The sequence below is a fragment of the Phalacrocorax carbo genome, chromosome 15 (genome assembly GCF_963921805.1).
Source record: "Phalacrocorax carbo chromosome 15, bPhaCar2.1, whole genome shotgun sequence".
NCBI classification, from domain to species: Eukaryota; Metazoa; Chordata; class Aves; order Suliformes; family Phalacrocoracidae; genus Phalacrocorax; species Phalacrocorax carbo.
Window position 1 is genome coordinate 15215481 of NC_087527.1, and position 24839 is coordinate 15240319.

The 24839-nt window shown below is 45.0% G+C and overlaps 1 protein-coding gene across 1 annotated transcript in view; it reads right to left on the bottom strand.

The window, feature by feature from the left end:
• Positions 1-17951, bottom strand: part of LOC104047725 (uncharacterized) — a 34585-nt gene extending 16634 nt beyond the window's left edge. The window contains exon 1 of the mRNA XM_064466521.1: positions 17816-17951. Coding sequence (XP_064322591.1) covers positions 17816-17893 — 78 coding nt within the window. The 5' untranslated portion in view covers positions 17894-17951. The remainder of the gene's footprint in view (positions 1-17815) is intronic.
• Positions 17952-24839: the final 6888 nt, after the last annotated feature.

The following is a 24839-nucleotide window of genomic DNA, read 5'->3' on the forward strand; positions in this document are numbered from 1 at the left end:
GTCTATCTTCTAGTTTCCCATTTGGAGCATTAATCCAATATGTTTAATACAGACAGTCAGTCTTAAAGACTACAGAAGTGTATATTGAATGATCAACCTCCATAGAAATATAACCCAGATGAGGAATTCATATAGTTCTCACTTTCTGCTACCAGTCATAGTAGCATCCATTTGTGCTGTTGGCTAACGTACAGCTTTTTACCACACAAACACGTTGACCTGAACAGCTGGTTGTGTGATTAAAAATCTTAATTAGCTAAAGAAAAAACTGTCTCACCATCTTGAACTCTGTGTTATTTTCATTACAAAACCATTTTTTAATGTAAAAAAAAAAACCCCAATTTTGCATTAATGATTACCCATGATTCATCCATCCAACTCATCTTCTGTTTCAAAGACATTCAGCCTATTTGGTTCAATAGGCAGTAAAATCTAGGTGGGCTTGATTGGGTAAATTGTCTCCTCTTCAAATGCAAAGCCTCTCAAAATAGTGATAGCCGATATCAGCTCTCGCTAGTAAACTGGCAATCAACGTGTATTTTACATAACACAGCAATAGTCCCATGTGAAATCCGCTATTTCTTCTTTCTCCATAAATAGCCTGCAGAATCCAAAGAGGAAGGAAGTCCGTAAATGGTGGCACTAACTACCACGCTGCTGCTTCTCTAAGGGTACATGAGGCTGTTTTCACACGTCATATTTACAACTGCCTTCTCCCAAAGGCACTCTCAGGGCCTTTTTTCAAGATTCTTTCATAAATTTGGAGAGCACCGAGCCCTGTCTGTGCTGTGGGCAATTGTTTTTGAAAAGGGGAAAAAATAAGTCAGAAGGACTTAGGTCACAAGCCCTGTCCAGGAGCATGGGTTTACAAGAATTAATTGGGAAAGAAAGGGAATGCTTAGGGTTTGGTGAGGGTTTTTTTTATTGGGAATGAGTAGTTGTCTTGGTCTGTTATCTATTTAAACACAAAGGAAGCTTGGCAGTAGAACAAACAGAGCTTATGAAGTCCATATAAACCCTCAGAGATCAAAATACTCTGGAATTTTTTTTTCCTCGTAGCTCCTCCCCTTGGCTTATATTGAAACGGGAAAAAAAATGCAATGCCAAATGTTAGAAGCCCTTAAATAAAAATAAAAATCCGGACCTGTTCTGCAAGGCATGAACTTTCTTTCCCAGCAGGTGCTTTTCATATTCTGAGTGATTTCAGGGTGGATGGCAGGATGGCAATAAAAAAGGACCAAAACAGCAACGTGGGTGGAAATTGTGTTCTGTATTCAACTTGAAATCCAATCTTTGACTTTTAGAAGTGCCATTTAAATCAAAGCTGCTGTTAATTATAGTGGAAAAAACTACATGCTTCTCATTTAAGGCACCTGGGCTGGACTATGGCTTGAAGACTCAAGTGGAAAAGAAGCCACATTCATATGCCAAAACCATATTATTCTCTGTCTCATGCCTTAGGAGTCTCACAGCATATAATAGCAAAATAAATCGATAGTAATTTACTGATCTTTTCTCTAGGAGGTAAAATTTGGCATATAGTGCGAATTAGCCAATTCATGGTAAAGATCTATGTGAAAACAGCAAAACTTTATGTCAATTTAAGAGGCTATAGATCCTAACATTTAGCTAATTCACATCAGAATTACAGACTCTGTTGTCACTTGGATTTTACTGAAAGCTAGCTGGTTTCCAGTGAATATGCTCCTCTTCCCTCAAGGAGAGGATTGCTCCTACACTTGGAAGAAGCAAAGGGGGCTTTTCTGTGACTTCCCTCATACTCCTTCCCTCCGTCCCAGAATATCAGTGCAGACTTGCCTTTGTCCCATGCTAGTCTTTTGAGCTCACTTTTAAATAAGCTATTTGCATAGCAAGAAACAGTAAACAATGCCTAACTTTTCAACTAAAATATGTACCCAGTTTTGGAGCCAGAATGTGCACCAGAACTGTTGCTATTGCAGGGTGGTACTCCTGGCTGTGGGAGGATTACAGATTGGCTCAAAACTCCTTAAATTAGCAATGATTGAGGGTTGAGATTTTATTTTGAGGAATATGTGAACTGATCTACTTGCCTTTTTTTCAGACACTGAGAAGGCGCTTGGAGGTGTTCACAGCCCCACCTCTACTACCAGAAGACTTTGTTAACACCCAAAAGTAACAGCCATCAGTTCAGAGGATCTTGTGGGATTAATCATCAAGTTGCTGAATGGGTAAGTGCATCCCCCCATAAATCTCTTGCCCCCGCTCTCAGGATAGGCTCCCTTTTCTGCCTACATTTTCACTTGAATCTGGCATCATTTGGAGAGAAATATCTCGCAGAGTCTGTACACATCCGAGGAGTCTCAGGTTCAAATTGAAATGCCTCTTGTTCCCCTACAAGCCACATGGCCACCAGTTGGCTTCAATATCTAGCTGAATCCCGACAGGTACCCCCCCTCTCTGAACCCAGGCAGGGGGGATTTGTGCAATGTGTGCATTCCAGAAATATGGCTGAAAGGTCATGGCAGTGGTGGAACTGTTCATTTATTATGGCTTGGGAGACCGAAAAGATTCAAGGCTTGCTCTGAGACCGGGGAAAAAAACCCACAAGGGACAGGAAATGCAAGACAGATCCAAGGGGGTGGGAGGGGGGAGAGGATTTCTGATTAATTTATAATCCACAACTGAATGACTGACAAAACTGTTTAGTTCATTTGAATCATCCATTATGAAGGCTGAGTTTCATCAATGAGACACAGATGTTCCCTTCTGCAGCAAGTTATAGACTCATGGGCTTTTGTCAGAGGCATGCAAAAAATTTGGCACGTTTTTAATCTCTGCAAATGATAGGTTGTTGTTTTTTTTAAAACAACACTTGATATATGCCCACACTAATTAGGTCAATTATGAGCAGGGAGAACCAGATTACCAGGCCTGTTCATCTGCTTTCCAGTACTTCCCACTCTGGCTAGGAGTCCCAAATGTTTAAAACGGTTGTGTTGAACTGAACCTCCAGCCCACTGTGGTCAGACATACGCTGCCTGCCTTCTGAATTAGGGTAACTCGGATAACAGGGGAACAGCATTAATAGGTTGCAGAGGAGGAGTAACTCAAGGAGTGCCTCTCAGCTATTGCTTCTTGGGCAGAAATACGATGGTTGAATAATTCAGAACAAGCCAAGGCGTCGCATTTCCCCTTTTCACACTACACAAGCCACTCGCAAGCTTAAATCTATGCCCATTACTAAAAGTGCCCCATTGTCACGCGCTTACTTACCTCCTCCTGTGCTGACGTTTGGACTCTCTGGAAATGAGTAGTTAATATTGGCATCAGCTTCAAGCTACTTAAGATACACCTATGTAAGGAGTTATAAGGCCCCTGCACCAGGAAACACAGGAGTCAGGAGTGCAAGGCAGGACCTTGTGCTAGTCCCTCGTAGGTAGTTCTGGCAGCGGCACCCCGATGGTGGGAGGGACGCCCTGCTGCCCTCTGAAGCGCAGGTTTGCGACAAACCCACGTGCGATGCAGTTGTAGAGAGCCCGGGAGTTTTTCTTACGCACTCAGCTCTGTTGGGTCGGAACAGATGTGGCCGCCAGTGATGGCAAGCCGTTGTTCAGAAATCGCACCGCAGACACCAGCGCCTGCTCCCTGAGGAGCACCATCTCCCACAGAAAGAGCAAGCCCTTAATATGTAGGGGTGCAGCACAAAGCCAGTATGTGATTTCTCCAAACTGGACGCTATACACCAAAGAGCTCTTGAGAAGCAGGTAGCACTGATAAAAAGTAGAATTCCCATGCAGGAAAGTGGGAGAATAATTGTTTTGGCCAGATGGGAGTTTATTATAAGGCCCAACCAAGTATATGCACAGGAAAGAGCAGTTATCATCATCTAAGTAACATAACCCTCAACTCTGCTCTCCACTCACACGACACCTACGAACGTAGCCCTGGAGCCTCTGCGTTATTCCAGTAGGAACACTGTCAGGGGATCAACACATTGTAAGGGAATCATGCTACGAGAAGAATTTAATTAGCACCCTTTCTTTAACCACAATTACTGCCAAAGAAGGCACCAGACTACAGCTACATCAGAGGCACGCACAAAAGCAAGCTCTTTTTGCCAGGGCAGGGCAAGTTCTTGCGGCACCACATGTCAGAGCCAGGAGACCCTCCTGGCTGCTTCCACCAGAGCAAAGCCACGCTCAACACCTGCAGGAGGGTCTTGCAAAACGCCATGAATGGCAAGTTGTGGCAGGCTCCAGCTGGCCCACGAGCGCTCTGCAGTGATGGGTACCAGCCTCTGCCTGGATCACTAGAAGCAGGCAGGGCTCAGTTTCTCACGTTTCTCTGTCCTGCCTCCAAGAGAGAAATGCTTCTGGCATGAGGTGATGCTGGGAGCCCAGAGGGAATGTGGGGAGGTTGCTGTGACATGTAGCTGGTAAGAGAAGGTGACACGGACATATGCTTTTGCTTGTAAATACATAAGCCTTGCTGAAGAGAAGTGGAAACAAAGTGATGCGGCGTCCTGTCTAGGGAAACCCTCAGCCCCTTTGTGCTCATAGTTTTTGCTGAAGCTCGAAAAGGTAAAGTAGTGATAAATTTTCATCATTCATGTTAATGCTGGTTACAAGGAGCTGCTGTTTGCAGCATCCTGGAGGACGCTGTCTTGCTTGCATCCCAGACAGTTTATTTTTAAAGTGTATTTATTTCAAAGAGGAGGAAGGAAGACGTCCTGTCTTGGCGTTTGTCATTCTTCTGTGAGCACAATCTCAGATTCTTTAGCTTGGGACCTGTCCAATGTAGTTTGTTTGCATTTATGACATACTTGCCCAAGAAATAGCAAGTTCTCTTGGTGCATACCCAGAGTCAGAGTGAAAGCCTCAGCAGAGGAAGCTGGAGACACACAGTGGAGCCACTAAATGTCCAAGACATCCTCAGGGGCCAAGCCACACACTTAATAGAGATACCTAGTTGCAGGCTTGCAAGTAAAAGATGTGCAAAGATCATAACCCACTTTGCCCTCATTAATGACTTAAGCGCATCTCAGCTTCTGTGCATTTCTCGCATGTATTTCCAGCTTCAGGCAGACCTGCAAATGTCACCTCAACTTCTTTTTAGAAATGACAGAGGAGGAATAATCCACTATATTTCAACCTGACTGAATATTTAAGAGGTGCTGCATTTGTTAGTCTTTTCAGGAACAGACGTGTATTATCTCCTTATCCAAGTTAAAGGGCTTTTTGGTCTTTGCTTGAAGACTCTACTAGAAAGATTTAATACTAGAGTAATGAGCGAAGGTGGGGATAGAAGGTATTTACACCCTTAAAAAAAATCACTCTGAAGTCAAAATACTTAGTTATGATCCTGTGCTTTTGACTGAAAGATTCTTTTACGTTTTGTCCCTTCCTGTAAAATAGCCCCACTACATAAGTGATACTTTACCCTTTGCGGGGGGCGGTGGTTGGGTTTTTTGAGGGTTTTTAGGTTTTTTACAGTAGAAAAGAGAGAACCCTACCTAGGTAGATTTTTTTTTTCTTCATTTAAAAAACAAAATCCACTGCAGCTGCCTGGGGCCAGAACAGGACTGCAGGCAGTACATGGCAGTTCTATAGTAGCCTTATCTTGTCAGCCTGCAGCTGATTCAACAGCATCCATAGAGGTATGCAATTAGTTTCTGGCTAGAGATGGATGCAGTCTTAGAATCCAAGATTGTTCAGTCTGGACAACTAAATTTAGCCATCTGAGCTTACCATAGTAGCAATGGGGTGAAAATCCAGGAAGCTTTATTTAGGATCCCTCATCCTTCCAAAATTAAAAACATCTTGTGTGGACACATGCATGCACATGTGTGTTTCTTTCAAAGAGTTGGCAACGCTTTGAGACTACCTCACCAGCTCCTTCACATTTTATTCTGCCCCAGGGACCTCTTTAAAACTCTGTCTCCACCAACATCTTTGCAATTGCTCAAAACATGCAGGGTAAGGTATGTCATCTCGGTTACTCCCCCCTTCTCCCCTCCAAAAGTAGGAGGTTCACTCTGAGTTAAAGATCACTTGGTCTCACGAGGACATTTGAACCAGAGTCAGCCACCTGGAATGAAATATGAAGTGGCTCAAACTTTCAGCCAGAGCAGAAAGAAAATGCTAAACTTAGGGCTTTAAAAAGAAAAGAAGGAAAAAGGGAAAGTGGTCATTCCATACTGCCAGCTTCAGGGGGAAAAACAAAATATAGACAAGTCTTTACTTGCTGACGTGGCTGGAACGAGCTGCAAAGCTACCAGAAATACAATTCTTGTGGTTCCCAGTGAAAACCCCAAGTTCTCCTCTCACAGCATTTCCAAGTTAGGGAAGTCTGAGCTTTTTGGATGCTCATCAAATACAGGATCTGAGGAAAGACTCCAGTCTGTTAGTTTAAGAAGTGACCACATTTACTTCACTAGCAGGCTGATCTAGAGATCAAAGCTGGTAGGACTTTTTCCAAGTGGAGGACAAAGTTAACTGGAGACTTTATAAAATTAGCGTTCTACTTAATTTTGCATTTTCATCTCATCTTTGCATGCAAGGCTTATTTTCTTTCAATAGCATGAACTAGATAGAGCAGCAGCACATCCAACCTCTTTTTCCACCTGGCAGTACAAGAATTCCTGGAAGTGCCTTGGAATCATCATTTCCCCCTTTGCCAAATTGCCTTTGCTGTTTAAAGCATGAGACAACAGCAAAAGGAGATTCTCTCGCCCCATGTTAGGGCAACTCTTCAAGTACTTCTGGATGCTTGAAAGTAACAGACCTGGCAGAATTAGATCAGGACATGGGATTATCAGAGTATAACAAAAATTGCCAACACTTTGCTTAGTTATTAGGAGGGAGTTGTCCCTGTCTCCTTTTTCCAGTCCTTAAGCGTGATTTTTTTTTTTTCCCCTGGATTGATCTCCAAAAGAGTTCTCATCAGTTATGAGAGTATCCTGCTTGCTAAGGGGTCTCCCTCGCCCTCCCAATAACCCTGTCCCAGCACACACCCATACACCTGCACACACTTCATAGTCTCTCCTTGCTCCCTGAGCAAATTCCCATAAACAACCACTGAACAGGGTTCAGCTGTGGGACTCTGAACCTGGGCCGAGCACATATATTTGCTTTTAATACGTTTATAGTATCAGAGCGTTTGCAGTCGTGTTTTTAAACAAGGGCCTAATATTTCTTGAAGTGAGTGCAACCTCCTGGATTTAAGCAAAACCAAACCTGCATTTTTTTAACAGACGCTCTGTTATCTCAGTGGTGGGTAGCAGCAGTTCCACCACATGAAAGTGATTATGGATGTGACATTTCCACTCTGCAAATCCCATTTTCAGGAAAGAACCTGACTCGTCTTATATTCCTTCTTGGCACACATCAGTCAGCTCCACAGGGCTCTCTTTTCACACCTATCACCAAGTTTTCTATTGTTCTAAGCGTATACAGGACATCTGAAGAGAACAAACATGCAGGCAGGAAGGGAAGGGGACTAGGAAAGCCTGCTGCTGCAGGAGACAAGGAAAATAAAAATATTGTTGGAAGAGTAGAAGAGGGAAGCAGGAATGCAGTGCAGCAATTACAGCAAAGAATGCAAAGTCTGAACGAGACTTCAGGACCTAGAGGCCCAAATATGCCTCAGACTGTAGGCATGCTATTTTCTCTTATTTTCTCCATATGTGACATTGCTGCAGCTGAGCCCTGAGCTCAAGCATCACAACAAGATTGCTTGGAAGGTGCTGCTTTATTTCACCGGAGAACAGATAACCTTCCCCTTACTTTTTTTGAGGGGGGGTCGGAAAATCTGGGAGGTTGGTAATGTTTGCATACCCTTGGGCAAAGGCAAGTAGGCTCTGTCAGGATGGAAAGAGGCTGGCAGGGCTCAGGATATCCTCACCTGCTCTGGGTCTCGGAGGCCAGCTCCTAGCGCCTGCCCGTAGATGCAGCATTTCCTACGGCGGCCTGCCAAGCCGTTAGGCAGGCCATTGCCACAACAAATCTCTGTGAATCAAAGCAGCTGCAGAAGAAGTGGCAGGAGAAGGTCAGCGATCTCATTAGAGCCAGGAGGCCCAGGGCCCCCCAGACACCGCGAGGTCTCAGCTTCACAGCTGCAGTGTATTTTGATACCTGGCCTCGAGCAGATTGCATAATTGCACCATGAGGTCACCATCCCTCCTCCTTGATCCTCTCTGAGAACAGGAGGTGGGGATAAGGAAAATCACAAAAACCCAAACACGGGCACTCGGACAACCACCAGGCACAGCGACGCACTCCAGTTTCTGCGGAGAACAACAGACCTCCTCATTTAACTCAGAGATGCAATGCCTTTTTCTCCTTACAAAAAAACGCTTGTTCCCAGAGACACAAACAGGGGCTGTTTGCCGAACAATCGCCCATGGAACAGCGCAGCTTTCCGTAGCGTGGTCAGCAGCGTACGCGGTCTGTGCATACGTTCTAACTTGACATTTTGTACTTGCCTTCGGAGCAACCAGGGCAAAGGCAGCCTAATGCTCTGCTGCTTTTGGGAGGTTCAGGTGAGAGGCAAAACCAGTTTATCCTTACTAGGCCAGAGATGCCAACCTACACTACAGTTATGAGCAATGGGCAGAATTTTCTGCAGTAGCTGCAGATGTTTTGAGTACCTGATGCAAGATTCCTATGTAAGGCCATAAATGAAGATCACCCAGCTCTGAGTGCGGGGCTTTGCTGGCTAATTTGGCTTGCCTCCCTCTGCAGACAAAAGCCAGAGCTGTTCCCTGCAAAGGGAAATTCAGAGCAGGAGTTAGAGATGGTCTTAACAGCCCTCTGAAAGAATATGCCTCCCTCTCAGCAAAGGTGGGACTTCACGAGGCTTACTGGCTAACTCAGCTACATAAAGCGTCAGAGGTAAAATCTCAGGATGTCAAAGAGATGATAAAACAATTCTTGCTCTTTTTCCCCATATCATAAATTGGCAGAAGTTTTAGTTCTCCCCTCTCAGATCTTTAACTAAGATTGAGTTGGATTCACCTACAATAAGCCTTGCAAGTTACAGCAAAGTGAGTCTGGCTAAGCAGAGTTCTCCCTCCTTACCCAGTTCGTTCTTTGGTTTACACTTTTAAGGCTAGAAGTTCTTAGGATGCATAGTTCTTCTCTGGCAGGATCCTGGCAACTTATGGGTACTTTTGCTACCTGGCAGTTTCCCAGGTTGAAGTTACCACCACAGGAGTAAACCTGGCATTCACTGATTACTCAGTAATTGTTGTATGCCAAGGCCTAGACATGCTCACGAAGTGGATAAAATATTGGTAGGAGATAGATAGAAATGCTCTGTAAGAGACATAGGCCAAGGCATAGGACATTTCTACTTTTTTCTTTAATTTCACTGATACTCTTACATCCAGTTGCTCTTACTAGAAACTAAGTGCCAGGTCTTATTCTGAACTCTTCTTCATCCCTCACTGCAGACCAACATTGCAATATTAATTTCCTTCTTCTCATCTTGGCCTGAAAGGGACAAAACCCAGATTGTTTTTCTATGAAGTGATTTGAAAAATCTATTTAAAATATGCAAATCCAGTGCTAGGAAAAACCCACCTGACTAGGCAGTGTTCCCTTGGGGGCTGGAACTATTACGCTCATAAAGCAGAGCTATTTTAAGCAGAAACCTGTCATTAGCACCTCATAAATTTATCGTGCTATGTTCATGCAACAAATGCAAGTGAGACATGTCGATACAAGAGAAGCCTGACCCTTCCTAGGTCTTATGGCTAAGGAAGCCTGCAACGTATCTAAGGTAGCATCTACCAGGGAGTGCTGGAATTCACATCGACAACCAGCTGTGGACTTTTCAGACTAATCCTTGGAGGGAAATAAAAAAAAGAGGTAACTCTTGTGACTGGACACTCAACAGACAAATAGAGGTTCTCCAATACGGATGCCAGATGCCATATCAAATAAGATCCTACATCTATACAAAGCTGCTATCCCTGTTCTAGTTTGTTGTGTTTTTTTCCAGAAAATACCCTCATTCAAACATACAAAAAAATGTAAAGCTTTAGAAAGAGAAACAAAGGCATCATTTAGAGTGTCTCCTCAGGCAAATAATCATGAATATGATGGGACCATCGTAAATAAAAGTAAGGCAGTGTAATGAAGAGTCCAAGATGCCATAGTCATTTGCTTCAGGGTTTTAATAGGTCGGCATAGGTCTTTTCTCTACTAGAGCAAGTTCTCATTAACAAAGTGTACACAACACACTATAGAAAAAATTAACAGTAAACGATAGGGTTGGTGGGAACTGACAGGGGTTATGAGGGAGTTTCCAGAAGATCAATCTGGTTTTCATTTTCTATAAATTGAACAGGCCAAAGCAGCTCAAATTAAAGAGTAGAAAACACGGTCAGATTGTTTGAACTGCTTGGTAACCAGATGAAATATATAACAAAACAAAAGCTATAGCCCTGCAGTAAAAGTTTTCTTGTAGAGTTCAGTATAAAAGTCCATTGAGCAAGTTACATATGTTCATAGGAATCTGTAGAACTAGTGTTCCCAAATTAACTTGATATATATAACCTCCCAAATACATGGGGGAGACTTATATAATGCAATCCATATGTAGCTTAGGTGCCAAAAAATGCTTCGTTTTGTTTTGAAAATACCAGAAACAGGAGAAAGGGGAACTGAAAGGCAATCCCATGCAAATTTTGCTGGCCACTTCCCAGGCAATAAATTTGGATCTTTAATAGCAAAGAAAACACACACATATACATGTAAGCAAAAAAGAGAGCTGTTTGTGCTTGGACTTCCAGCTGCATGACCCTATTGTTTCATCCACGCACTTCCGATGTTTCACATGTTAGAGGTTTATTGTACGAACATATGGAGAAGGAAGCACTCCCCATGGGAAAGCCAAAACCTGCAAATATTGCCTGTTGCCACTCCCGTGCTGCAGAGTTGTTAATGCAACCCTTTGGGAACTGGGTCCTTGTTTCACTAAATGTCACTAGCAGGTGAGAGGCCTTATGCGGAAGACATGGGTAGTGATCCTTATAAAGCAATCAGAGAAAACCCCGTCTCCCTTTCATGCAATATTTTTAACCGGGCTTCTAAATGAGCCACTGCTACAGCTGAGGCTGGCCATTCAGAGGTCATCCTTGCTGTTGGGTGGTATACAAACAGCAGCGCTTCCCCCCACCTCGTTGTTCCAGGGTTAGTCTCCTCTTGTGCACTCTGCAAAGGGGAATTTCCAAGACTCCGCCTTTGCCAGGATTTCAGAGGGCAGGATGCTTGTAAATTTTACTTTACTGCCTACACATAAGGAGAGACCATGAGGGCACAGCAGGGAGGGTGTGGGAGAAAGCAGGAAAAAGTATCACAGATACTGCAGCCAGAGGAAAAACTAAGCTCTGGGTTTGTTGTTACAGGGTCCCAAGCAGTGAGCAGTTTATTTTTCCAAATAAATCTGCTTTGCAGACATCCTTTCTTCTTCCCCATTCAAGTTTCAACCAGGAAACCTGGAATAAGTTACTGTCGATTTTAGAGGCAAATCAAAGTGTTCAGCCTGCTAAGCTTGCATTTAAAGTTAATCTTGATGAGCAACTCCTTGGGGCCCTTGTATTCAAATAGTGAGGTCCCGGATTCACCTGAACTGCCCACCCATGTATTACTACGGGCAGGAAAACAAGGGAATGGGCAGCCTGGTCTTCAAGTCTCAGTTTTAACAGTAAAGGCTCTGCAGTTTAAGTTAAATCCAGAAAAAAAAATTCCCTTTAATAAAAACTTAAACAGTCATTCAAAACAGTGGAGTATTTACTAACCAAGACCAGGAGAGGGCTGGATTTAGGTAGAACAAGTGGATTAGATCTCCCATTGCTAATCCCAAATTAAGTATGGCACAGAGCAGGCACACCCTCCTTGGAAAGGCTGAGCAACCAGCTTGCTGGGATTTGGATCAGGTTGGACTTCCAGAAGCATTTCACCCCAGATCTCCTGTATTCAGGTAGCTGTCCTTATTGGCATCCTTGGCACCCGACCCTTGCTACAGTCCTGCTACTCCTTAATGGAGTAATGAAACACAAATGCTACAGAAATGGATCAGTAAGAGATCAGTGAGCTTCCAAAAGTCCCTTCTTCAGAGCTGACGATAGTTCTGCATGGAGGCTTTTACCAGCCCATTTTATTTAGGTGGTTTGATGTTGCAACCTGGCTGCTAATATAAAGAAATGAGAAGAATAAAATACTGGATGAAAATGAGATAGCGCAGCAGGTTATGGCTTGCGTGTGGCAAATTTGCTTTCGTTTTGCCACTTTGAACACCACCCACCCCTGCTTTATATTGAAGCATAATGGTGCTGCCTGTACCCCCCCAGGACCAAGGATTTCACATAATTTAATAGTTTCTGTAATTAGATATTTGTGAAACTCCGAAATCCTCTGATGAAAGGTGCTGTAAAAGTATTACCCACTCTTCTACCATGAAAGGACTCCACCCAAACCCAAATACAGATGATGTCCTCAGTGTACATCATTACTAATCCAAGCCAGCAGTACTAGTGGCCTGATTTAAATGCTCCTGAAGTCCCAGATGACTTCTGTGAGCTCCAGTAGGGCCCCAAGAATTCTAGAAAGGAAATATAGGCAAATTAGCCTTTTCTCCGCTCCAAAATTGGAAACTCCTTTTCATTGGTAATGACACAAGAAAGGATATTCAAAATGAATCATAAGGCCATTTGCTGCTGAGAGCTTGTAAGGGGAATTATAATGTTCTTACACTGAGTTTGAGAACTAAGGCTGCCAGTGAGGCATCTCCCTTCTGCTGTATAATTGTATAACGCAAGACCCTGTAGTGCCCCGTCCCTGCTCCACCCTCCTCCTGCCATGGATTTGTGTAAGTAGAAGAGGATTATTTTTCTATTTAGTACTTCCCATACTCAAGGAAGTACCTAACAACCGAGCTGAAGCTGAATACTTCTTAGTTATTAGTTATAGACCTGAGATATCAGTGCATAGACTGGCCTTGTGATAATAATAGTGTGTAATGGGAAGGGTTGCTGCACCAGACCAGGTCTAGCTACACTAGTGCTGGTACTAAACATTCCACGAGTTCTTTTTTTTAAAGAAAAAAGACAGGCAGGAAGAAAAAGAATTGAAGATTTTACTACCATTCTTGGTCTGTCATGCAAAGAGGCAGATGGGGAGAACAGTAATTGTTTGTTGGTTACCGCAGGAAAGTTTGTTTGCTGGGTCTTTTTAAACCAGTGCAACAGGATTATTTGCTTCAACCTACCCAGATAGTGAAGAAACAAAAATCACTTCAGCGTTTTCATCTCTAGTGGTACGGCATTATTTCCTTCCTCATAAAGATTACCCACATCATTCCAGAAATCTTCTGCCGCTGGCTTACTTCTCTTACCTTGGCTCCTGCTTCCATCGCTGGCCTTGGCAAACGAGAGAGTTACGGTTCAGCTCTACAAAGAGCGAGTCCCATGTGCTGTGCAGGACTTGAGGCCAGCCTCGTCCATCTTCTCAGCTTTCAGCTTCTTCAGTGCTTCAGTAATTAGAATTATCAGGACTAAAACACTGTGGACATTATTGCTGCTTAGCGTGAAGCGAACAAGAGAGCGCCAGATTTACAACACTCTGGCCAGACAGAGAATTAAAAAAAGTTACAAATCATTGCCCGGTTCCAGGGATACATACTCCAGGATCTTATTTCACCAGAGACTCCACATGAACTTTAGCCTCTAGGAGAAATCCGCCTGCATTTTTCTAATTGAAATACCAGTCAGACCAGTGGCGGGATGCAAACTAACATGCATGAAAAATAAAGGTTCAATGACCCAAATCAATTATGTTTTAAGGGCACTGCTCTGGACTCAGTAGGAAATATTTTAAACAGGAAAAAGAACTAAATAGGATCATTCATTGAACTGACCTGGAAATGAGACAGAAATTTTGTAAATAAGAAGTTCAATGCAAGCCAGTTTTATGTACCAACTGTAGTGGATTAAAAAAATCCAAAATAAAAAAACCCAAGCCCAGATATTTCTTAGGCTCAAATAATGTTTCAGATTTCTGGGTACTAAAGAGAACAGTGCAATAAAACAAAGCAATTCTCCTGCCTTGCTTGAGCACAGGCAGTCTTACACAGTTTACGTCCAGACATTAAAAAAAAAAAAGCAGTTTGTAGAAATCCTGAAACTGCATCTTTATTAAAATAGGACAACCTGCAGGTCTCCTGTATAAAACAAAATAATAATTTAAAGCAAAAGCAACATCTGAAGATCAGAACCAGCTACTGTGGCTGGGTTTTTAAAGCATATACGCACAAGCCAGGGAGAAACAGCTCTGCTGCTTCAGGATATATGATTATAGCTGCTCCCCAAACTGGCCGAACATCCAAACTCTCCACACAGTAAATATCTACCAAGGTACATTGTAAACACAATAGGAAGCAGCTATGGCAATTAATCAAGATATAAAGAAAAGAGGAGAGACCAATCATTTTCCTACTCCTACAGCACAGAGTTCTTTCACAAACAGCGAAGAGATTAACAGATATTAAGCTCATTGCCAACAAAACTTTCAGATTCTTTGAAGGTGCCTTATTTGTCTGGATTGGCTTCGTTTCTTGAGACAGCAAGACAGCCGCGTGTGCATATGTGGTGCTTTACAGTGGCCTATAAAGCAATAGCTACCTGGACCTAAAAATCCCATTAAAGCGTTACCAAAATAACCCCCACACCTGGCAGCAGCTGGGATTGGAACCAGATGTGCAGTACATCTGGTAAAGAATGGGGCTGCTGCTAGAGCCGCCTGAGGGACGTACTGTTGCAGTCCAACATTTGTCCGGAGAGACTTGATAAAAGTTATATATTTTGCCTCCACTTTTGACCAGTAACAGACCTATTGTGTGTCAATTTAAAACATTTCAGAATTTCCATATCCTTCCCCCCTCATCAGAGGTGTATATTTTGCTGCTCCAGTTGCATAATTTACTGATTCAGCTGCATGCTTGGTTGATCTGGCAGGAGACTAGTACAGTAGTTGAGATTCTGGATACATTGCCAATTGTGCAGCGCGCTTTGTTGATCAGGGTCGTAGAATTTAATAGCTGAAATTTCATACACTTTACTAATCAGGCCACATTCTTTGCTAATTGAGGTGCATATTTTAGTAGTTGATTTTTTTTTTTAATCCTTCACTGATCTTGGGAAGGATCCTGCTCCCTCTGAAACCAGTGGTAATTTTGCCATAGTCCTCAGTGGAAGCAGGACTAAGACTTTCACTAGAGGGTCTAGGATCACTAAGATTTCTTCTCTTAAAAGGAACAAGAAAAGCTACATTTTTCTCTTTAAGCCAGCAAGATGAAGGATGGCACTGGCATAGAGAACTCCTCCACAGGGATTTGATTAAACAGATAATATTTTATGGACATAGAGAGACATAATTTTGACTATGTTATTCTTTCATCAGGCTTACATTCTTCCTTCAGGATAAACAAGCAGCTTATCTGCACATCTTGTTCCATTTGATACAGACACGCAGGAGGAAACATCGTGCACCTTATCTTCAAATTTTCTTTCATTTGATCTAACTCCTATTTTTATACTGCCATCGTACTCAGGGAAGGATTCCAGAGAGGGCTCTACTTTGCCATAAAACATGTTTCAAACATCCACGCTACCCCACAGCATCCCAAAGTTCCTCAACGCTGACTGGCAGAGACCACCTTCCCAGATGAAAAGAACAATTCAGTCTCCTACACCTCATGCAGATTTGCCCTTTCCAAGGCAGCTTCTGTTATGTTTTTATATTGTTAGCTCTAAGCCAGAAGACAACTCATAAATCTTTGCATACCTTTTTTTCAACTGCTAAATTGAACTACATTTGAACCACCGACTTAAGAGTGGGATGTGTGGTTTTTTTACTAGCATAGCAACACTATCAGAATGTAGCCAAAAAAGATAAAAATAATGAAGCCTACGCGGCGTAGTGCAGTCCTTGATGAGTGAAGAGCAACTGCAACTTACTCAAGAAAATAACAAAAACAGGGAGCAAGAGATGTTCGCGCACGTCTGCACGCACAGATTTCACTGTCACATTTAGGAAGATAAGCAATAGAAAATGCCTAAGTTTCATTCTGCAAAAGAAATTGTCCAGTATGATCAGGGACTATAGACAGCATGTGATCAAAAGAATAATTGACACAGCAAGAAGTCAAGTCTGGGAAAGTACGCGGGAGGCTGCTGCTTCTTCATTAAGGAGGCAGTTCCTTTTCTATAGTGCTGTTGGTCAGTACTTTAGTTCAGATGCTGCCTGATGGGAAATCAAACAGTCCTGATTTCAGAGTTAGAGAACAAGAGAAGTTGGCTAGGAAACATAGAAAAAAAGGAAAATCAAGCAAAAATTACACAGCTTGCTGATGCATTCAGCGTCCCACCTTTGCTGTTCACACCCACAGCCACACCACACAGATAGTACTGGGTCCACCTAATGTCTATACGGGCAAAGTCAGAACAAAACTAGGATGGGAAGGATGTAAAAACTTAGGGCAGCAGGCAAGTTCTGCAGTTTAATAACAGAAGTATGCAGCTGGATGAGGGAGTTGTTCATCTCTAGTAACAACAGGAGAGGGTAAGCTTGCAGGTTACGCGGTGCAACTCTGAGTTAAAAGAGAAACAAAAGGCAAAACTCCACAACCATTCAGTTCAGTAGGTTTAAGAGTCACCTTTGTAAAGCTAATACTTAGTACTTCAGTGCCAGAAATGTGGCTTAATTAAGACGTTCTCACTGTAGCTATCTTCACTAGGATACCAGAGTGAGATAAAACATCTTCGTTTCAACCACAAAGTCATTGCTATGTTTGTATGTGCTGTGGCAGGGAGCTGGTGTACCAGGCAGAGTTACAGTGCTGTTTTCCACCACGGAAAACATCCCCCCACCTTTGTTCTTTATACACACACACACATAACACGAGACATAAGCGTATGGAATATTATTTTCTCATGGTGTAGTGTCTCATGTTTTATAGATCTGAGAATCTCTACGAGAAGTGTCAAATCTTGCTCCTGTCAGGGTCCGTGGGAAAAGTCCCACTCCCCTTGGCAGGACCAGGACTGGTTACCCTTCCCAAAGCACGGGGCGACTGTTTGCTCTGCAGCTGCTCCTCATTGCGGGGCACTCTGTGCTTCCTCGTCTGCCTTTCCATCACCGCTCTGGTTCCCCCAGTGCTCACCCAGTGGCTCCCAACCCATGCCAAGATCCCTGCCCTGGGAGCTGTAGCTGTCATCTGCACGGCCGGCCTGCTCCCCGAGCTGCCGGCGAGGCGCGCAGCACCGGGGGGCGCGGGGACAGGAGCACAGCGCAAGGTGGTTCGTTTGGGCTCCTCACGCCGGGCTACCCCTTGTTAGGGGTGTCTCTGGGCAAGTGCTCTGATTTCTGCTGGAAATGCTGTTCTATCGGTTTCCGCGGGGCTTGTACCGCGGATTTCTGGCTGTACCGTTGCGGGGAGGGTGATCCAGAGACAGACTCCCGCAGCATCCTCTCTCCCGGTGCCTTTGGGACTCCGAGGCGAGTCGCCAGCCCCGGGAGGGGAACCCAAAACCCTCGCGGTGCAGGGGCCGAGGGGACCCCGCGGTCCGGGCAAAGCCTCCCCGGCAGCCCCGCTGCATCCCTTCCCCCGGGAGCCGCCGCGCATCCTTCCTCCGGGGCGCACCGCTGCATCCCTCGTCCCGGGAGCCCCGGCCCCCTCGCCGGCCCCGGCGGCTCGCCCTGCCCGCTGCACGCCGAGCCCCGGGGCACCCCCTCCCCTCGGGTTTGCCGCCCTCCGGTGCCGCGGGGGTTACCTTGCCTCCCGCCCCGGCGAGGCAGAGAGCCGCGGCCGCCGCCAGGACGAGCCCGGCGCCGGGGAAGCTCCGGAGCATGGCGCGGGGCGCTGAGCCGAGCCCAGCCGTGCCGCGCCGAGCCGAGCTTTGCGCTGCCGAGCCGAGCCGTGCCCCGAGCGAGAGCCGCTGACAGCGACCCCCCGAGCCCGGCCTCCCCGCCCCGAGCCCCCTCCCCCGGCCGCTCCCGGCCCCTGCCCTCCCCCGGGGGGTCACCTGCGGCGCGGAGCTCGGCGGGGTCGGAGCGGGGCTGCCCGGGGCTCTGTCCTCCCCGGGGGTGGGAAGAGGCAGCCCAACCCCCCGAGCAGCCTGCTGGAGCGGGCTCCCGCTGCCAAGAGTTCCCCCTCCTGTGCGGTGGGGAGATGGAGAGGCGGGTGTCCCGGCGCTGGGACACCCGGGCAGCGCAGCCCGCCGGTGTCCGGACCCCCGCCAGACCCTGGAGCCCAGGCAGGGGAGTGAATTGCCAGAGCGATGGGAGACAGGAAAAGAGCTCAGGTTTTCCAAGGAGGAAAAAAAATCACCCCAGCTTCATCCGAGCGCGAAGCAAAGGACGGGGGAGGAATATTCCCGGGCATCCTGGGGAGCCCAAAGGGAAGGAGCAGCACAAAAACCAGCGGTCGGGGTACAGCAGGCACTTAACCTTTCTGGAGGTGATGGGAGGGCAGGGGACACTCCGTTTCTGAGGCAGTTTTCTGGTTTTCCGAATGAGACCCTCCCCTGTGCTGCGTCCAGTCACGCCGCATGCTGCAACGAGGGTCAGGCAGCCCCACAGTCCCCAGAAACCCAAAATGACTCTGTCCTTGCAGGTGGCAGCAAACACACAGCACTAGCTGCAGTTAATTCTGCTATCCTGTAGGAAAAGTTGCAACAATCTATTTTAAAAGTAGAAGAGTTTGACAAAATACAGTGGTTTTACACTGGGAGCTGCTTTTTGTAGCTCGGTTACCCCCTCACAGTGAGCAGCACAAGGAGCCTTCACAGATCCAGCTCTGTCTGGCACAGGAGGGGAGTCTGCCAAGAGGCAGGGTGTTACAGGGTTTCTTACACTTTTCCCAAAAAATTCTTGTGCCAGCCACTACTGGAGAAGGGGCAATGGACTAGCCAGGCTGCTGGGCTGCGCTGGCATCCCAGTTCCTGAATTCCTCTTTCCCAAAGAGCAGAGATTAACCTGGTTTCCAGAGGACAATGTAATCACTGGGAAAAAACAATGCGTAATACCTTCAGTTGGTGTCCGAGTGCATACGTATAATAAGCATCAAGTTGGAGGACTGGTGTTGAAGAAATGCATTTGTTTTCATAAATGCATGATTGTACTTTGTGTTTAACTTTCCATATTGTCATTTCATTGCATAAATTGGAAGTAATGCCTTGAATTTATACGTTGTAATGCAAGCGGGAGAGGCGACTGCAGTCCGGCGTTAAATGCACGCTGACATTGGGCTCCTGTGCATTCCAGGGCTATTCACCTATTCTGTGGGTCTGATGTCCTGTCTATAAAAAATAATGCTTACTCTCAAAGAGGCAAGACAGACACCCACGCAATCTTTGCGCTGCTTGAGATGAAGCTGCCTGTTACCCTTTATCGTACAACCTGGGGATACCTAGAAAAAGTAACAACATGATTAATTAGCCCAAGGGGGAGAGGGAATCAGGGACAGGACTCCGACTGCTCGCTGCCCTCCTGGACCACGCCGCCTCCCTGGGAAATTTGCATTTGCTAATGCAGAAATAGCCCTTTGATGGAAGAGCACATGAGGAACATCTTGATAGCTTAATTGGGTTGTTTATCCTTCTTGCACTGAAGGCAGAAGATGCAAATAAATCTTTGTGTGGCCAATTCTTATTTCACACTTTTCTTTTCAGGGCAAATTCTGTGTAAATGATGTTCCTAGGCTATGACCTTGTCAGTTATTTACTGTGATTGCTCATGTTCAAATTTACATTTTGCTCCTCCTGGGTAATATTTCTTAGAGTTGCCTGTCAACTGAAAAAGCATATATAACTGCATTATATCTATTCTGAATAAACACATAACCCAGGACTCTTGGCACCTCTGGCAGGAGGGGTTTTCTGAGAGGAAAGGGATTTATTTCCGAGCAGAACATTTCTGCCTGAAGGGCAGCCTGGTCTCTGTAGCACAGCGCTGTGGTGCATGGCTTTTCTTAACACTCACAGTTAAATCTCAGGGCGATGTCACCATAAATGTATGTTAAGCTTTGAAAAATCCCTGAAACAAGAAATCTACTTTTTTCCACATGACTCTCAGTGTGGCAGAAGTAAATACAGATTCCATCTGCTGTTTCCTTATGTTAATGCACAGGTGTTGAGGACGTAAGTCAAGGACTAGCTGGCAGAAAAGGGTAGTCAAAAAGTTACTTTCTTCTTCACTTGGACAGGGTTGGAATAATAATATAAAAATATCTAAATGAAAGGGCAAGAACAGGCCCAAGTCTGGCAACGCAGCTCTCTTTTTAAGGATCTTACATCCCTGTTATTTGGATTCCTTTCCAGGGGTCATCTGAGTGCAGGCGCCCGTAATCCTTTCGAGGCAAAGAGGCTGCTCCGGGGGCTATGCTGCTGTTCCAGGCTGTAGACCTTGAGCATGTAGCACAGACACAAAGGTATGCTGATTTCTCATGTTTGTGTTTACTCTGTTCTTGGCCTGGCATATTCTGTCAATACATCTTTGTTCCCTGATCTCAGCATCCCTCTGCTAGCAGGACCTGCCCACACAACACGTCATCACTACTGCTTAGTATTGACTTAGCATCTAGAATTAAGGATCAAACTAATAGCAGTCTGCCCGTAAGTGTTTTCAGCTCAAATTGGTGACCCTTTCAAGCCATAGTTTTTATGAAGATTATGTTTTATATTTATGAGCTCCCTCTGCGAGCAGCCGGTGGGACTTTGTATGGGCACGGACAGCTTCCCACACCAGGCAGCATGGAAACCTGGGTCCAAAAGGTCTCTAACCACCAGCTGAAGCCACCAGCCACGAGGCCAGGCTTGCAGGTGGCGCACTGGGCCCGCAAGCAGGGCTTCTAATGCCCCTTCCATGGAACATCTGGCTGGCGAGCTGGCTTCCCGTGGTGTCTGGCCCAGCTGCCCACTAGACAGCCATGCGATACTGCTGGAGGTACATCAGCGATAGACTTACTGGAAGGATCAACAAAGGACAGAAGGGTAAAAGGGATTTTGCTTCCTCCCTACTCTTTATTTCCTATCTTCACTCTCTACGGCTCCACCTCTCACGTAGTTGCCACGCAGCCCAGGTCTGAGCAGTGCCCCATTCCCACCGCGTATCGGGAAGGGGAGATGCAGGTGTGACTGCACACATCCCCAGACAGACAAGGCCAAGCCTCTTGCACAGTTGTGGAGACACCTTTAAGAAAGTAAATGTCCTGTTCTCTGTGTTGGGCTCCCTGTGGAAAAATTCAAGGTTTCCATGCTCTTTTAGCAAGTCCTTCCAAGGACTGGCCGATGTTACCTATGGTGCTGTGCCATTCTGAGGGCTCTTGAAATGCTGAAGCAAGCACTACATTTCAGTGGCACAGTAACATTTATGAAGTTAGTGGATAGGTCTTGTGTGTGTAATGGCAGCACTTTCTTAACCAGTAGCCCCAGGCTGGGAAAGTCATTTCCAGGAAAAAAAAAAAAGTAGTAGAAACTTACTGCTTCCAGGCTGGCAGCAAAAATCATTTATTGTGGGAAATCTAAGCTTAAAACCACTAAACCCCAGTAATTTCCATCCACTCTCGCACACACTGATACATGGAAAGAGAGCTTTCTGAATTGATGTCCTTAAATATGTAAGGCATCCCGATAGCAAAAGTAACCCTCCTCGCCCAGGGAGACTATAAAGGAATGTCCCACAGAAATGAATGCAGCTCTTAGCAGCTTCTGTTTTTCAAGACAGCTGGTGTGACCAAACTGAATCCAGCTTTAAACAGGAGGAGGGCATTGGCAAGATATTTTCAGTAACATGGCCTTAAATCTTAGTTTATTCTCTGAACACAAGAGTTCTCATCTGCAAAACTTCTGGTTACACAACGTGGCTTTTTATGCTTTCCCAGCCTTCTCTTTTGTAGAGTAGAAGTTGATTAAATCCATTCTGAGCCGTGTTGTTATATCAGACGTGCCACAGTTACATCTGACTGTCTCCCCTGTTTATAGGAATGTGTCAGGAAAGTAACACTTTAAATAATTAACCATGCTAGAACAGACATGCTAAAAATTGCTTAGCTAGAATGCTGTATAAATGTTTCACATATGTAAATAAAATTTGTAAGTAAAGAACAGATACAAATAAAATGTTAGGGCAGTGTTTAATAAAGCACATTTCTGAAGACCTGAATTCTAGTTCCATAGTCTGTATTTAACACAAAATTATTTTTTTCCTCAGCAGCTGTGAGAGGAGAGCTGGATAACTGAGCTTGATTGCAGTCTGCCAGTAATAGAGCTATTTATATGTGGGTAGCGCAGGTTTCTTTTTTAATGAAGTTTTTGCAGACCTAGTGACACCAAATAATAGCAATATATAAGCAGAAAAACATGCAATAAGCACAGGGAATTGGAACACGGTGTTGTCAGTGGTTAGAGAACAAGGCCTCTGCTAAGGAAATATTTAGAAAAACATGTTTGTACCTAGAACAGCTGTGAGTGGAAAGCACCACGCATGGGCTTTGTGCTGTGCAGAGAGTGCCACCCTCTGCTTCTGCAGAGTATGGAGCCTTTCTCTCTTACCTGACTCTTCCTCTTTCGCTAGTGCAATTCTCACACACACAGAACAAGTTATAAAAATACCCCGCTGGATAGGTAACTCTGCAAATGGTCTGTCATTCCCTGTTAATTTTAATTGTTAGCTCAGCTCTTTAATTTGGCATTATATGCCTGTTTCGGGTTTTTTTTTGGTCAGAGCAAAAGTGACTACATTTGCCTTCCCCCCTTGTGCATTCCCGAAAAAGACAATTCCTATTAAGGTCTGAGCAAGCTGACTTGGAAAGAAGGTGGCACAACAGCTCCAGCACACAGCCTAGTTGCAGGGTGAAAGAATGCTGCGGCTGGCTGTGGTAAAAGGACTCGTGGTACCTTCTGATTTTTATATTTGGAGAATAAAAGAGTTCAAGAGGAGCTTGAATAGACTTTGGGATAAGCCATGGGCTCTTTCCGTGCTGGAGTCAGAGACTGCAGTTTATAAAAACAAGTCTCCTGCAAATTTAAAAGAATCCCTGCACTTAAAGGCCTCATTTGTGATAGTGACCATTTTTCTGGCTTTTTAAACAACTACCATGACATTCCCCTGTTGTGCTAAAACTTACGTTACTGGTGATAGATATCGTTTAGTGAGAAGGATTCTCTTTCTCATTCAGGCAGCCTGTTTAAGCCTGCTGCAGCTTTGTGCCCCGCTTGGGCGTTTGTCTCCGAACAACTGGTTGTTCCTGTAGTAGGGGGGTTGGTGCCATGCGGCAGACTAGTAAGTAAAAAAGAGATGCTTTGGAGCTTTACCCAAGCAATACATTGTCCTAGAGAGGTAGGATCAAAGTCAAGGAGCAAACATAGACAAATACTCCAACCAAACAGCTACCTTACTGACGCAACAGTTCTTGAGTTCTCTGCAGGAGGCAAAACACCAACTTTTTACATTCTTAAAAGAAAATCAAAGCAACAGATTGAACAGATTGATTAAGCATTCAAGTCTTCCTCACCGTATTGTCCCTGACATCTTCTGCGGAAGAGTATCCAGCGAAGGTCACTACTAAAGAATTTGAAACACGCATTCCTGCACGGGAGTTCTCTGGGACTCCTCTCAAATCTCAGCAGAGGCTCATTCTGTCAACGTCCCTTTCACTCAGGTCTCCTTCACCCATACTTGTAAACCCCACATAGGGTTTACAAATGCCGAACGTGTGTGTCCAGCCAAGAAGGTCACGTCCCAGTTCCCACTGGTACCGAGCCTGGGATTGCCCACTCGTACAGGCACCTGGCTCAGGCATCGGGACAGCAGGAGGCTGCTGTTCTCTGAATCCAAATATACTTTCTCCAACCACTAGTGCAGATCCCTTACCGAGACAGTGTTTGTGAATTTGGGAACAGTAAAAGGTGTTTCATTCAGTAGAGTCCCGAAGAAGATTGCACTGAGGCCCACGCTTAAGGCAGTCTTTCTTGATCATGCTCATTTAATCCCTATCTCTGATCATGGAGCCTCTCTCAGATCCATGCATTTGCACTTGAAAACAGTCCTCTTCCTGAATTAGTCTGTAAAGTAATGTTCTCTTCCAAATCATGCCTCCAGGGCTACCTCGAATGTGCGCCAGAAAACACCCAGTTACTCTCATCAGCAACGTGCCAGGAGCCGGTTAACAGGCTTGTCATTTAAACGATTTAGACTCGCTGATGGTTTGGGTTTAACTACCTTCCTGACCTGTCAAACAGCCTCACATCTTCCTAGAAAAACAGCTCAGTGGGTTCATGTTCGTATTAGGGATCATTTGGACCAGTTGATAAAAGAGGAATACCTGGAAAAGCGGACTAAGTATGTTTACCTGGCAATTATATTTAGGGTGACAATATGATGTTAGAAGGCATTTTCATCATGAAAATAAAAATGTTCAGAGTTTTCTGAACTGGGGGGGGGGGGGGGGGGGCGGGCAGTGATGTGACCTTTTACAGAGATGTCTGGTTTTCCATACCCACTTACTAAACGCTCTGGTCCATACGGAGACTCTAGCAACATTAGAAGTAAAATCTACCCAAGCAATAAGCTCTCCAGCAACCCCCAAATAATTCCAGTGTAACGAGACAAGCTACTCTAATGGAACAAATCTAGAAAAGGAAAAAACATCAACATAGGCATAGGAGGAAACGGTTGCGTGAAATACTGCTGGGATGCCCCGGTTCCCAGTACCCCGGAGGATTTCTGGGATGCCCGATGACAGAAAGATGCAGACAACTTTAAGGACTGATTTGTGCGGAAAGGGCCAACAGGAAT